We start from the raw sequence: 14686 nt of genomic DNA on the forward strand, positions 1-14686 counted from the left end.
CGCGTCCCGGCCCGGCTGCGGCGCAGCGGAGCGCGCGGGGCCAGCTCTGCAGAAGGCGGCGGCTGGCGGGCCGGCTGGCCCGGACGCTCACATTCCGCTGCAGGGGCGGCGGGCTGTGGCAGTCGCACTGCCCTCCGCATCGGTGTAGGGGGCACCCAGACCGGCGTCCAGATTGCGCGGGCAACGCCCCCCCACCCCCGCTCGGGGACAGATCGCGCGGGCCGAGCGCGCTCCGGGGGACCCCGGAGATCCACGGCCCGCGCCCGCCGCGCCTCTGCCCTCTGCCCGCAGCTTGGCCCACGCTGCCCGCCTTGCTGGGCCCGCGCAGGAATGGGGTAGGGGCAGCCGCACAGTCGTGGCGATGGGCCGCCCTCTGGGCACCGAGCAGCCCCCCGAGGCCTGACCGACCGCGAGGACGGGGGGGGGCAGGTGGGTATGTACGGGCAAGGGTGAACGGCGCATAAGGGGGTGCCGGGCTTATGCGGGGGGCGAGGCGGGGAAATGGGGCTGCTGGGGACTCTAGGGAGAGCTGCTGCCCACTGAGCGTTCAGGGCAGCGCTTGACCTCTCCAACTCCTGCCTCCTCCAGGAGCCCCGCCTGGATGACAAGTAGATGCCCCAGTGCCCACCAGCGGACTCGGTGGGGACCATGGCTTCTCTGATGCCCCTCTCCCCGTATCTAAGTCCCACGGTCCTCCTGCTGGTCAGCTGTGACCTGGGCTTCGTGCGAGCAGGTGAGCACAGAGGATGGGGACGACGGGGAGGGGGCGCAGCTGGAGCTGGTGTTGGAGGCGGTGAACCTGTTAACACCTTGGCTGGCACCCACAGACAGACCTCCCTCTCCTGTGAATGTGACGGTCACTCACCTTAGAGCCAACTCGGCCACGGTGTCCTGGGACGTCCCAGAAGGGAACATCGTCATTGGCTACTCCATTTCTCAGCAAGTATGAATCACCTTTGTGCTTCCCCAACCTGTGTCCTTGGAGCTCTGAGCCTTCCTTAGCATTCCCTGGCTTACCTTCACCCTCTCAACTACCCCCTAGAGGTGCGGGTGGGGGGCGGTGGGAGTCTGATCTTGTTCTCTCTGTTCCCTTGCATGCTCTGGTCTCGAGTCCAGCCTGGTGGTCAGGGACTGGGCCAAGGCTGTCTTCCTCTCCCATCGTCCCCCTGCAGAGGCAGAATGGCCCCGGGCAGCGTGTGATCCGGGAGGTGAACACCACCACTCGAGCCTGTGCTCTGTGGGGCCTGGCTGAAGACAGCGACTACACGGTGCAAGTCAGGAGCATAGGTCTCCGGGGAGAGAGCCCTCCAGGGCCCCGGGTGCACTTCCGAACTCTCAAGGGTTCTGACCGGCTGCCTTCCAACAGTTCCAGCCCAGGTGAGGGTGTGTGCTAGGGGACTCTGTCTCACCTAGCTTTGAACCTCTCACTTACTCCCCCCACCCCCCAGGCAACGCATCAGTCTAGCTTAGATGAATAGAAAGATGATTTAATTCATTGTACTGCCAGGAAAGGAAGGAAGAACAGGTGGGCAGGAGACCAGCTATAGATAAGCTGCTAATGAATCTTGGGGGGGGGAGGGCTTTTAGCTTCCCTTTACCCCGCCTCAAATCACATCAGCTGCAGCCTGCATGCGTGAGTTCTGTTCCTGCCTCTTGGTTTCTCATCACATGTCCCTGAGAATGGCTACCCTGCAAGTCCAGGGGTGACATACTGATTGCTTCAGCCTGATTCTAGTCTCCAGCATCTCAGTTCTGCATGTGATGTTTCCCTCAAGCAGGTCTCCTATAGCCCAGGGTTTGTCTCTTTTCTCCTCAGGGGATATCACTGTGGAGGGGCTGGATGGAGAACGACCCCTGCAGACAGGGGAAGTAGTCATCATTGTTGTGGTGTTGCTCATGTGGGCTGGTAAGAAACTGAGAACTTAGGGAGTGGGACTGGGTGAAGATGAAAGATGGTGGAGGTTGTCAAGGGAAAAGGGAGTGAGGAAATAGTTGTTGGGGAAGTGTGATCAAGACAAATGTAAAGAGAATGAAAGAAGGCAGCTGAAAGCTGGGAGAGAACGATTGCAGGTACAACAGAAATTCAACTATTTCCTTCTTGGCTTTTCCAGAGTTTGTGTGGGTACTGAGATTAAGGCTTGAGTTGGGGGATTTAACCCTGTAGAAGAGCACCAAGTCCTGAGTTTGGTCCTCAGCTCTGGGGGGGAAAAAAATTAAGCCTCAGATGGTATTGTTGTCTTTCAGCTGTAATTGGATTGTTCTGCCGCCAGTATGACATCATCAAAGACAACGACTCCAACAACAATCCCAAGGAGAAAGGGAAGGGGCCAGAGCAGAGTCCTCAGGAAAGGCCAGTGGGGACAAGACAGGTGATATGAGGGCTAGCGAGGGTGGGAAGGGTAAGATGGATGCAGAGGAGCAGTCAGGGGGAAGGGAAAAGCCAAAGAGGGCTAGAAAGGGGAAGAATGGAAAGTCTGGGATGGAGGAAATCAGCGAGCAAGCATAGCAGCTATTACTTTGGTGGAATTAGAGGCCCAGACTATCTTCTTTCTTTTGCAGAAAAAGTCACCGTCCATCAACACCATTGATGTTTGAATGAACCAGAAGAGAAATGCACTAACAAGCTGGGGATAGGGATGGGGTGAGGGAGAGCCTAACATGGTGATCTGTTCAAGACTCCCCAAGAGTAATGCACTCCCACAATCTCAGGCTGGTACCCATCCTCTTTTTCCACTGTGAGCAGGGCCAGAAGGTAGGTCTATTCGAGTCTGTGCTCCTGGAGTGGATATCAGATGGAATATTTCTTCCCATCCCCCACCCCCAGATCCAGGGGAAGTCACTTATTCAACCCTATCCCATTAAGGTCCCACATAGGGGCCCCATTTCACCTACGTCAGGACTCTTGGCATGCCCAGATGTCCCCACGTCTTGCCTCTGGGCCTCAGAGGGGGTGGGTACTTGCCCTCCTCCAGTGAATAAGAGGGATTGCCTGGGCCTGGGGGCAGATGCTGCACTGCACTACTCCAAAGTCTTCCACGGAGCCTCTGGTGCTCCCCCTTCACTTGGCAGCCCCTCCAGCTGCTGGTGATCTCACCCCTCAGACATTTTTCCAATAAATGTTCTTGGATGAACTGGAGCTGACTCTATGGTATGCTGAAGACATCTCCCCACCTGTCTCTCACTGGACTTTCCAAAGGCCCCTCACACCACCACCAAATTACAGAAGCAAATTCTTTGTCAGGTGTTGGTGTTGATGCTTCAGCCTAAAGTGAGCAGAGGTGGTACATAAAGAAGGGTTATAGAAAATTGGAGCCCTAGTTTTCTTCACTTGTTGAGGAGAAGGGAAATGAGAAGATGTTAAGTTCTTCCTGTGCCATGGGAAACAAAGTTATGGCACGTGAGAAGGCCAGTAGCTTTATTATTCTTTTTTAAATCTTCACTGCTTACTTTGTTGGCCCAGCTCTTCATCAATAATCTTGACTCCTCTATCAACCTGGGCAAGTGGTCAGAAAAGGAATGAGGAGAGTCTTTGGGAACTCAGGAAACAGCAGCTGCACTAATGGATCTCACTGTGCCATGTGCTCTCATCTTGTGCATTCTTGTGTCTCTTTTCCCTGCTTTTGTTTTCCCTTTCATCTTGCCTCTCTGTCTCTGTTGAGTCAAAGTCAATAATAATTGTAATGCATAAATGGATTCATGTTCATGTTCTGTCATCATATCCAGAGGAAGATTCTGGAAATAAAACTGAGGGGTTGGGATTCCCCTGACAAAAGGATTATAATTTGGGCTCTGGGACCCGTTTGTTTCCTGTGGAAATAGAGACTGCCCTTGACTCTTTCCTAATTCCCAAGAGGGAGCTGGTTGACAGGGAGAGAAATACTCATTGACATTAACAATCACTGTAAGGGAGAGGCTACATGACCCAGGATCCAGAAAACACATGCTACATGTTTCCCAACTTTAGATCATTCTAGAAGAGGGGTTTGTAAACAACCAGTTGTTTTTGTCTGTTGGTTTGTTTTGCATTTAAGCTCTTTGGTATATTACAACCAAAAATTCTGAAAGGAACTCCAATCCAAAGAAAAGAACCAGAAGATTAGTCTCTACTTACCAAGGTCCAACCCCAGGTATCACAAGACTTAACTTTAACCTATCAGGTGAGCCAAACTCGGGTTTGTCCTTGGCTCTGACCAATAAAAGCATCCTGATCTAAGCAAGGAGTCTTGAATTCGCCATTCATTGTCCAATGTCCACTTAGGAAAAACGGAGTAATCCTCTGTCAGTGGTTCTAAAACTCCTTAGACTCAGAAACACACCTCTTGGACAGGAGTATTACAGGGAACATTCTGGCATGGAAATAGTGAGCTAAGACAGAAGAACCAAGAAAAAGGGAACTCAAATTCACCAGCTCCGGGTTGAATCCCAAACAACTTTTGCGTTAACTTGTTAGCTTGTGCTAAATTGGGCAAGTAACCTTACCAAACTTGGCTTTCTTGTTATATAAAATGGGACTAATAATGATATATCCTTTAAAAAGTCTTTCGACATTAAACAATATAATATATGCACAACATTTTGCATACTACTAGGCAGACAGATACAGCGAATTCACTGGTTCCTCTGTATTAGCTTTGTGGTCCCGAGCAAGTAATGTAACATATTTGCCCTGTTTCCTCCACAGTTGGAAGACCACAGAGAGAGAGCACTTCACCACGTTCCCATCACCCAAGGACTAGGAAGACTTGGGAGTGTCCTTCTGTAGGTCCTGAAACTTGCTACAGCCTTGTGGGCAGGGCTTGGGCTAGGGTTTGCATACAGCCACGGGATTGGTCAAGGAGGGGATCCATCAAGCCCTGAGGCAGTCCCTCCTTAGATCTCACTGCGCTTGCGCACATCCTGTTTGCTCCGCGGCGAACGTGACCCTCGTGACGTGTGTTGTGCTCCCGTCGCGCGTGCGTCAGCGCCTGGCGCCGCCGCTGCTTGGCGGGTTGTCCAGGTAACCGCGCGACTTGTCGCCGTCTGGTAGCATCTAAGAGGCAGGTGTGCGTCATGCAGTTGAAGCACCTGAGGACCCTGCTGAGCCCTCAGGTGAGGAGTTGGGTGCCTCTTTCCCACCCCCCGCAGCTGCCGTGCGTTCCGAGACACGTGAGGGGACCCAAGTTCACAATGGGGGGCGTCTACTGTGAACCCTGAAAGATTTCCAGTCGGGACCCGGACTCCTCGGCCGACGCCGCTTTCATAGGCGAATCTGACTGCGAATGAGCGTAATTTTCATTACGTTCCATATGGCAGCAGTTCAGTGCCAGGGCCCCGCGCTGGGGCCGCTAAGGCTCCTAATCCATCTTCGTGACTTTCCCTGCCTTCAAGAGTCTCCGGGCGAGAGACGCACGTGTGGGCAATGCACATTAACCTGGAGAATGAAATAAGCTTTAGATGCAAGCCTCTCTACAGAGGGAGGGCAGACGACTGAATCTTCATTCTGCTGAAGATCTGTCACTTCAGATTGCAAAGATCCGGGCACTGCGGGAGGACCTGAAACCTGGTGTAGAAAGGGTGGGCTTTCAGGCTAGCTCCATCACTAATTTGACGATAGGACCTGATGTCTCTGGGTGCTCTACCAGAAGTAGCTGTTCAGGACACTTGGGAAGGAGTTAAATGAATTTTTTTAAAGTCATTGTGAAGTGAAAAGCAGGATGAAAATTGATAAAGAAGGAATGGCATTTAAGATTGAAAAGTTGGATTAGCTAATAAAAAATAATCTACCATGATTGAGTGTATATCACCAGTGCAGCATAATTAAAGATGTTAGGTCTGTGATTTACAGGTAGACAACATGAATTTAAGTTTTGGTTCTGCAACTTGCAAATTGTGCATATAAGTTTAGACAAGTTATTCAACACTTTGGTGCCTTAACGTCTTCCCATCTGTAAAAGGAGGCACAATAATAGTGTCTACCTCCAAATTATGAGATAAATGAAATGATACACATAAAACATTCATCAAAATGCCTATTCTATGGTGCCTGATTGTTAAAGTTAGCTGCTATTATTCTAATCCCTACCTAATTTAGTCTAGTGAAATATAACATGTGAAAAAAGGACAATTAGTTGATTATAGGACTCAAGAATGCTTCTCTGAGAATGTGGTGTTTTGAGAACAGAACAAACTCCGAACATAAGAGTTGTGTTCCTTGCTCAAAGCTGCTCCAGCAGTCTCCACAGTTTTAAAATTCCCTTGCCTTAATCGAAAAATTGGAACTGGTATTCTGCAGTTTTCCAAAATAAGATGATGTCATGATGCAGGTAGGGCTAGATGCCCAAGATTGGGAACAGCCACGAAGGAAAGATGATCAGGCAATGTTGATGAGCTCTCTATCCTTTTAGCCTAATTCAATATGAAGATTGTAGGATGGCAGTATAGTGGTATGACTTTTCTCCTCAAGTTTGAGGATCTGGGTAAAAAGAGTTGACTTCTGACTTAGGAGCTAAGTGGGTTAAGGTAAAAGTGATAATGTTTTGCGCTGGGAGTTTGGCCTAGTGGTAGAGTGCTTGCCTAGCATGTACGAAGACCCGGGTTTGATTCCTCTGTACCATATATATAGAAAAGCCAGAAGTTATGCTGTGGTTCAAGTGCTAAAGCACTGGCCTTGAGGAAAACCCAAGGACAGTGCTCAGGCCCTGAGCTTAAGCCATGGGACTGGCAAAAAAAAAAAAAAGTGACAGTATTTTAAGTAAATGTTAGAACATAATTAATTAATCAAATAATTGGAGTAGGAGCTAAAGGTTTTCATTTCAAGATAGAAAACCTTGAGAGCATGACTCAGGTGGTAGAGGATAAGCCTAGGAAGTGTGAGGCCCTAGATCTAACTCCTAGTCAGTTAAAGGGGAGGGGAGGAGGCAAAACCATAGAGGACTAGAGTTGGTGGTAAGAAGGATAGACATATAAAAATAATTCACTAGGGGGGCAGGGAGTTTGGCCTAGTGGTAGAGTGCTTGCCTAGCATGCATTAAGACCCAGTTCGATTCCTTGGTACCACATACATAGAAAAAAAGCCGGAAGTGGTGCTGAGGCTCAAGTGGTAGAGCTCTAGCCTTGAGAAAGTCCAAGGACAGTGCTCAGGCCCTGAGCTCAAGCCCAGGACTGGCCAAAAAAAACAAAACAACAAAAAAATAATTCACTAGGTTCTAACTTGGACTTCTAAGAAGGGGGGAGTTAAGGCATTATTCATCTCAAGTCTCTAATTATTTTATTTCCTATCTCAAACTCTCACCATTTTTCCTTAATTGCAAAATAACCCCGAACTCTTTAGCCTGGCTTCAAAGGCCCTTCTTGAGCTTCCCCTAGTCAGTATTTCCTGCCCTACCTCCTTTGCTGTTCACCAGGCAATTTCAGGTAAACTAAATAACTCTTGACTTGACCATTTTTTTTTTACCATTTTTTTTGACACTTTTTTGGCTTTGACTTATTTTACCCCAGGTAACTTCCTACTCACTTGCATATATTTTAGAGGGTTTTTTTTTTTTGTTTTGTTTTTTTGCCAGTCCTGGGCTTGAGCTCAGGGCCTGAGCACTGTCCTTGGACTTTCTCAAGGCTAGAGCTCTACCACTTGAGCCTCAGCACCACTTCCGGCTTTTTTCTATGTATGTGGTACCGAGGAATCGAACCCGGGTCTTCATGCATGCTAGGCAAGCACTTTAACCACTAGGCCAAACTCCCGGCCCTAGAGGTTTTTTTAATATCATTTAAGCATAAATTTATCTCTGGCTTCTCCAGAGTATTAATTTTTTGTCAGTCATGGGGTTTGAACTCTGGGTTTGGGTATTGTCCCTGAGCTCTTCAGCTCCAGGCTAACACTCTACCACTTGAGCCTCTTCCATTTCTCCAGATTATTATCTCACTTGCTATATACTTCTTATGTGAAACTTTGATTTCGTACCATCTTATTAGGTATTGAGAAAGGATCTATGTTTTACTCCTTGTTTCTCTTCAATTCCCGCCCAGCTCTCCTTTTTTCAGTACCATATTAACTATTCACAAATATTAATTGCTTAACAAGATTAATTGAATGAATGACTAAAGGCTAAAATGCATCCAGCCAATTGAATTTGTTTAAGTATCAGTCCTGGGCTATAAGGGAACAAGAAGATCATTCGAGTTACATTGATGCATTTGATGGCCTTAAAGACTAATGTGGGTAACAGTCATCTTTTTGCTTTAAGGAAAGAACTGTGACAGGATGAAAGTAACCAAAGTCATACTAAAAAGCAATGGAACTGGAAATGCTTTTGACTTTTTAGACTAGTTCCTGTATTTATTTTACCCCTTTCATTGCAGGATGGAGCTGCAAAGGTCACCTGCATGGCCTGGTCACAGAACAATGCCAAATTTGCTGTCTGCACAGTGGACCGAGTGGTATTGCTGTATGATGAACATGGAGAGCGGAGAGATAAATTCTCCACCAAACCAGCTGATATGAAGGTGAAGAGTGTTTACGTCTAGTTTAGCCAGTTGACAAGTCCTTATAAACCTGGAAAATAGCTGGTGTGGTGGCTCATGCCTGTAGTCCTGGCTACTCAGGAGGCTGAGATCTGAGGATCAAGGTTCAAAGCCAGCCTGGGCACAAAAGGACCTGAGATTCTTATCTCCAATTAACTACCATAAAATCACTGTGGCTCAAGGGGTAGGGTGGTAGCCTTGAGCTGAAGAGCTCAAGGACAATACCCAGGCCATGAGTTCAAGCCCCACGATCAATCGACCAAAACAAAAACAAAAAACCTAGAAAACAGGGGCTAAGAGATTGGCCTGGAAGTTTGGCCTAGTGGTGGTAGAGTACTTGCCAAGCATACACAAAGAGCCGGGTTCGATTCCTTGGTACCACATACATAGAAAAGTCGGAAATGGTGCTATAGCTCAAGTGGTAGAGCACTAGCCTTGAGGAAAGTCCAAGGACAGTGCTCAGGCCTGAGTCCAAGCCCCAGGACTAGCAAAATAAACCCTGGAAAACATGGAAACATGCCTCTTCACTGTGGCCTCCCATTGCTTTTCTCAGTATAAATCTGTTGGCCTATTAAGAGTACATGTATCGGGGCCGGGAGTTTGGCCTAGTGGTTAAAGTGCTTGCCTAGCATGTACAAAAACCCAGGTTTGCACATATATAGAAAAAAAGCCAGAAGTGGTGCTGAGGCTCAAGTGGTAGAGTTCTAGCCTTGAAAAAGTCCAAGGACAGTGCTCAGGCCCTGAGCTCAAGCCCAGGACTGGCAAAAAAAAAAAAAAAAAGAGTACATGTATCTTTTCTTCTCTTTTTCATGTATATTCATTATTCTTTTTGTTTTTTATTCCTAGTATGGCAGAAAAAGCTATATGGTAAAGGGCATGGCATTTTCCCCTGATTCCACTAAAATTGCTATAGGACAGACTGACAACATCATCTATGTCTACAAGATTGGAGAAGATTGGTGAGAACAGAGACTGGGGGATGGCATGGCCCAGAAAAGAAGGGGCAGACACAGGAAATGTCTCACTGGGGGGAGGAATAGGAAAGATAAGAAGTCAGGCTTGGGCATAGAAGACAGAGACTTTCTGGAATCTGTCTCTGTTGCTTTCATGCCTTTGCCTGTCCTACCTGTTCTGAAATTCCACTCATGAAAGAACCAGTCTAAGGTCAGCAGAATGTTCTGAGAGCTTAGACACAAGGGCATGTGCATGAAATCCCAGCACTCTGGAGGCAGAGGCAGGAGAATCATTAGTTCAAGGCCATCCTAGTATATTAGAGGATCCTGTCTCAAAAAACAAACAAACAAACAAACAAACCCAGAAGGCCCCTTGAGATCCTGAGATCTAGTTTGATGTTGCATCCTTGCTGCTGTTGGCTTCTTAGGCTCCCTCTCATGCCTCCTTTTCAGTGTTGTTATAGAGGGTTAGAGAACACTAGTGGTCCAGGAAAGATATCTGGGCTTGGTTTCCTTCCCTCAGCATCCTTGAAGATCCTGTTTATAGAAGTGGTTTTTAGTATGCTTTCTCTCCTTTTATTTGGCAGGGGTGACAAGAAAGTCATCTGTAACAAGTTCATCCAGACGGTAAAGTTCAGACCAGACCCTGGTAGCTTAAGATAAGCAAATATGTATCCGTGTAAATGGAACCAGGAGTTACGTTTTCTCACTTCTGAATCTAATTTCTCCCATTGCCTGATTGCTCATCTTCATCTGCTTTCCTCCTAAGAGCCTAGTTGTGTCCCCTCCTTTCATTCATTCATTCCTTGTAGTCAAGGGTGGTAATGTGTAGTGGGGTGTTGTTACAGTCCTATCCCACACAGGTAGAATTATTCTTTTCACCATTTCTTTTGGGACAGAGTGCTGTGACTTGTCTGCAGTGGCCTGCAGAGTACATCATAGTCTTTGGACTGGCTGAAGGCAAGGTAAAGTAGGGAAGGGAAACACAGAAGAGCTACTAGGTGGGGATAATGCATATGAAAAGAGGAATATGGGTCATCTTTTTACAGCCAAAGTTGTATGCTTGAAAGAGAATGCATAGCAACCTAATGTCTATTTTTATTTTCTTCTTCTTTTTTTTTTTTTTTTTTTTTTTTTTTTTTTGTGAGTCATGGGGCTTGAACTCGGCCTAGGAGTTGTCCCTGAGCTCTTCAGCTCAAGGCTACCACTCTACCCTTGAGCCAAGCCCCACTTCCTGTTTTCTGGAGGTTAATTGGAGATAAGAGTCTGAGGTCCTTTTGTGCCTGGACTGGCTTTGAACCTTGATCCTCAGATCTCAGCCTCCTTAGTGGCTAGGATTACAGGCATGAGCCACCACACCCAGCAGCAACCTGATTTTTGTGTTTGGGGTTTTTATTTCTTTGCCAAAGACCAGGTAAAGTTGAAAGTAGCCTAACTAAGCCAGATATGGTGGTGCATGTCAGGACTTAGGTAACTAAAGTAGGTGAATCTTAAATTCAAGACCAACCTGAGCTATATAGAAAGATGAGGGGGGGAGCAGGAGTGCAAGCACTAGACACTGGTGGCTCATTCCTATAATCCTAGCTACTCAGAAGACTGAGATCTGAGGATTGTGGTTCAAAGCCAGCTCAGGCATGAAAGTCCGTGAGACTCTTATCTCTGATTAACAACCAGAAAACTGGAAGTTGTGCTGTGGCTCAAAGTGATATAGTGCTACCCTTGAGCTGAAGTGTTAAGAGACAGCACCCTGACCCAGAGCTCAAGCCCCATGACGAGGAAAAAAAAATAGACCATAGAGAAACAGAGAGACAGATACACACAGAATAGATTAACTAAAATATTCTAATTTTGCATTTTCAGGTTCGTTTAGCAAATACAAAAACTAACAAATCATCTACTATCTATGGGACAGATTCTTATGTGGTAGCACTGACAACCAAGTGAGTAAGGAAGAATATATCACAAGGGCTTGGAAAAAAACTGTGGGGACTCTAGACCATAGTATGAAAAATGGGGAGGCCTGGTAGCAGGAAACCCACAGGCGTGGTAGTATTTGACAGAGAAAGGAAACCTTATACAGAAATGGAATAATCTCTTCCTCTATTTTTCTCTTTTTCTTTTTTTAAAATCTTTTAGTTGTTCTGGGAAAGGGATCCTCTCTGGTCATGCAGATGGTACCATTGTTAGGTATTTCTTTGATGATGAAGGCTCTGGAGAGTCACAGGTATGAATAAGGATATACTGGGGTGGGTAGGGGAATTCTAGAAGCCCTCTTAGAAGGGGTTGGACATCTAAGGCATTGCAGTTGAGACACTGGGAGAGGAGACTGAAAGAAGTGAGATCTCAAGTAGGGAGACAGTTAGATGCTGCCACAGAAAGAATTTGTGTTTAGAAGTCGAGCACTTCTAAACACACTTCTTATTCGTAGGAAGCAATGATTCAGATGAAAAGGACTTTGGGATGCAAGAAAATAAAGATACTCAGGGGAGCTTTACAAAATTATTGCATTTATGTAAATTTTTTTTGCCAGTCTTGGGGCTTGAACTCGGGGCCTGGCACTGTCCTTGAGCTTTCCCAAGGCTACTGCCCTACCATTTGAGCCATAGCACCACTTCCAACTTTTTCTATGTATGTGGTACCAAGGAATTGAACCCAAGGCTTTGTGCATGCTAGGCAAGCACTCTACCGCTAGGCCATGCTCTGGGCCCTCATTTATTTAAAATTCTATGTATATTTTCATATAGGGAGAGATGTATACCCACATACCAATTCCTAGAAGAGATATTTACTCTGGAAAAGAAAAACCAAGAACATAAAAGGAAATTTACTGTGTATAAGTGGGTATAGTAATCATTTACAGATTACTAGTAAAACAATTAAATTTAGCACGCTTTTTTTGTGTTGGGGGGGGGGTCATGGGGCTTGAACTCTACCTGGACACTGTCCCTGAGCTCTTCATCTCAAGTCTACCACCCTACCCCTGGTCCTGGGAACTGTCCCTGAGCTCTTCAGCTCAAGGCTACCACACTATTCCTGGGCCTACGCGTTGTCTCTGAGTCCTTCAGCTCTAGGCTACCCTTGAGCCAAACCCTGCTTCCCGTTTTTCTAGAGGTTAATTGGAGATCTCTATTACTATTTCTTTTTTGATGCTAGTCTTAGGGCTTGAACTCAGGGCCTGGGCAGTATCCCTGAGATTTTTTTGCTCAAGGCCATAGCCACACCTCCACCTCCCACTTTTTGATGGTTAATTGGAGACAGGAATCTCATAGATTTTCTACCTGGGCTGGCTTCAAATCATGATTCTCAGAGCTTGGCTAGGATTGCAGGTGTGAGCCATCAGTACATGGCTTACTATTTTGATGTTTCTCTAGCACACAAAGTCATGAGGTATAGATATGTGGGATGTGTGTGTGTGTGTGTGTGTGTGTGTTCACTCATAAGACAAAAGACAATTTGTACAGTTTTGGGATTAGAATGTCAGGTGGGAAAATGTTGGAAGATTTATGCAAGGTGGTTGGAGTGGGTGTATCAGGTACTAAGAATGAAACATTTCTGGGACAGATTCCTCGACATATGATTGAAGCTCTCTATCTTAGGGCAAGTTGGTTAATCACCCGTGCCCACCCTATGCTCTGGCTTGGGCAACCAACAGTATCGTGGCTGCTGGCTGTGATCGAAGGATTGTGGCGTATGGAAAAGAAGGCCATGTACTGCAGACGTTTGATTATAGCCGTGACCCTCAAGAGCGAGAGTTTACCACAGCTGCAGCAAGTCCTGGGGGCCAGTCTGTTGTACTGGGAAGTTACGACAGGTGAGTACCCTTTCCAGCAGCATCTCTGCCTTCTTTCCCTCTGCTTTAGCCAAGGTATTATAAAGCGGAGTGGGAATCAGGATAGTGTCAAGTGCACTTCAAAAGGAATTCTCATATGCTTTCTTCTTCGTCTTCATCTTCATCGTCTTCTTTTTTCTTTTTTTTTGGTCATGGGTCTTGAACTTTGGGTCTGGGCGATGTCCCTGTGCCCTTTAACTCTACCCCTCGAGCCACAACACCACTTCCTGTTTTCTAGTGATTAAGAGTCTCACAGCCTGAGCTGACTTTGAAGTACTATCCTCAGATCTCAGCCTCCTGAGTAGCTAGGATTAGAGGCATGAACCACCGCACACAGCTCTTCTTACTTATGCTGTCAGTGGCCTGCTGGCTACTCTAAAATGCCCCATGCTTTTGTCTTGTCTCTGTCCCTTTCCTTGGAATCACACAGATGAATTAGTCTGTATTTGCTTTGGGTTCTGAGACCACTGACTTAGGGTTTGTTACAGTTGTTGCTTCTATCTGGCTGTATTGAAGAGTATTTGAGAGGAAAGCTGATTACTTCTCTTTTTATCTGCAGTGCCTAGGTGAGCATGTGCTATATATGTATACTCAACACTTGGCCGATCATGGATGAGTGAACAATAAATTGCAAATATACGCTAAGGTTTTTTGTCCCTCTTCTTTGGAACATGCCTTAGCCCAGCTTTGTCCTATCCTCTGTCCCCTTTAGTCTTATGTAGCTATACATGTTCCTTTCTTCTTTCTGATTCCTGCCATTTCGTTTTACTTTTTTCCCTATTTCTATCCTACTGATAGTTCACTTGGTTTGCCTGCCCTAATATTTTGTTTTCTTTTCTCCCATTAGTCTTAAACTACTTAATTTTTCCTTTATTTTCCCTGCTTCCTTGACACTGTTTTGTCCTCCTCTGCTAGGCGTCTAGGTTACCTGTCTCTTTTACTTCCTTCCTTCCCTTCTTATTATGTTTTGATTTTTTGGTGCCGAGTCTGGGATTTGATATCAAGGCCTGCGCACTGTCCCTGAGCTTTTTGCTCAAGATTAGCTCTCTACTTAAGCCACAGCTCCACTTGCAGCTTTTTGGTGGCTAATTGGAGATGAGTGGTGGAGATGAGTCTCATGGACTTTTCTTTTGTGGGCTGGCCTTGTACTGTGACTCTTAGATCTCAGCCTCCTGAGAAGCCAGGATTATAGGTGTAAGCCACTGGTGCCTGGCTGTAACTTTTTTTTTTTTTCTTTTTTCTTTTGCCAGTCCTGGGCTTGAGCTCAGGGCCTGAGTACTGTCTTTGGGATTTCTCAAGGCTAGAGCTCTACCACTTGAGCCTCAGCACCACTTCTGGCTTTTTTCTGTGTATGTTGTACCGAGGAATCGAACCCAGGTCTTCATGCATGCTAGACAAGCACTCTACC

General features: G+C 46.5%; 2 protein-coding genes across 4 annotated transcripts in view; both read left to right on the forward strand.

Annotated features, from left to right (window-relative positions):
- Positions 1–591: 591 nt before the first annotated feature.
- Positions 592–2682, forward strand: Fndc4 (fibronectin type III domain containing 4). Of its 2 annotated transcripts, XM_090337261.1 has the most exons (6): positions 592–733; positions 828–943; positions 1173–1377; positions 1817–1906; positions 2245–2369; positions 2560–2682. In XM_090337261.1, the coding sequence occupies exons 1-6, from the start codon at positions 613–615 to the stop codon at positions 2593–2595; spliced, it is 693 nt and encodes a 230-aa protein (XP_090193387.1). In that variant the 5' UTR covers positions 592–612; the 3' UTR covers positions 2596–2682. The 2 variants fall into 2 exon arrangements, with proteins under 2 accessions (XP_090193387.1, XP_090193388.1); XM_090337262.1 differs by lacking the exon at positions 2245–2369 and having other exon boundaries at positions 2560–2676.
- A 2301-nt stretch (positions 2683–4983) lies between these two features.
- Ift172 (intraflagellar transport 172) overlaps positions 4984–14686 on the forward strand; it is a 43335-nt gene continuing 33632 nt past the window's right edge. For both annotated transcript variants that reach the window (XM_090337263.1, XM_090337264.1), the window contains exons 1-8: positions 4984–5088; positions 8335–8478; positions 9343–9455; positions 10037–10076; positions 10349–10414; positions 11310–11389; positions 11586–11673; positions 13046–13260. In XM_090337263.1, coding sequence (XP_090193389.1) covers positions 5050–5088; positions 8335–8478; positions 9343–9455; positions 10037–10076; positions 10349–10414; positions 11310–11389; positions 11586–11673; positions 13046–13260 — 785 coding nt within the window. In that variant the 5' untranslated portion in view covers positions 4984–5049. The remainder of the gene's footprint in view (positions 5089–8334; positions 8479–9342; positions 9456–10036; positions 10077–10348; positions 10415–11309; positions 11390–11585; positions 11674–13045; positions 13261–14686) is intronic.

This window comes from Megascapheus bottae, chromosome 7 (assembly GCF_031878675.1).
Source record: "Megascapheus bottae isolate mThoBot1 chromosome 7, mThoBot2.hap1, whole genome shotgun sequence".
Lineage (NCBI taxonomy): Eukaryota > Metazoa > Chordata > Mammalia > Rodentia > Geomyidae > Megascapheus > Megascapheus bottae.

Bases quoted from the DNA above. Each gene is read 5' to 3' on its own strand.
- Fndc4 (XM_090337261.1), top strand. From the start codon at position 613: ATGCCCCAGTGCCCACCAGCGGACTCGGTGGGGACCATGGCTTCTCTG. The intron at 944-1,172 runs GTATGAATCACC...GTCCCCCTGCAG, and splicing joins GCTACTCCATTTCTCAGCAA to AGGCAGAATGGCCCCGGGCA. The intron at 1,907-2,244 runs GTAAGAAACTGA...GTTGTCTTTCAG, and splicing joins GGTGTTGCTCATGTGGGCTG to CTGTAATTGGATTGTTCTGC.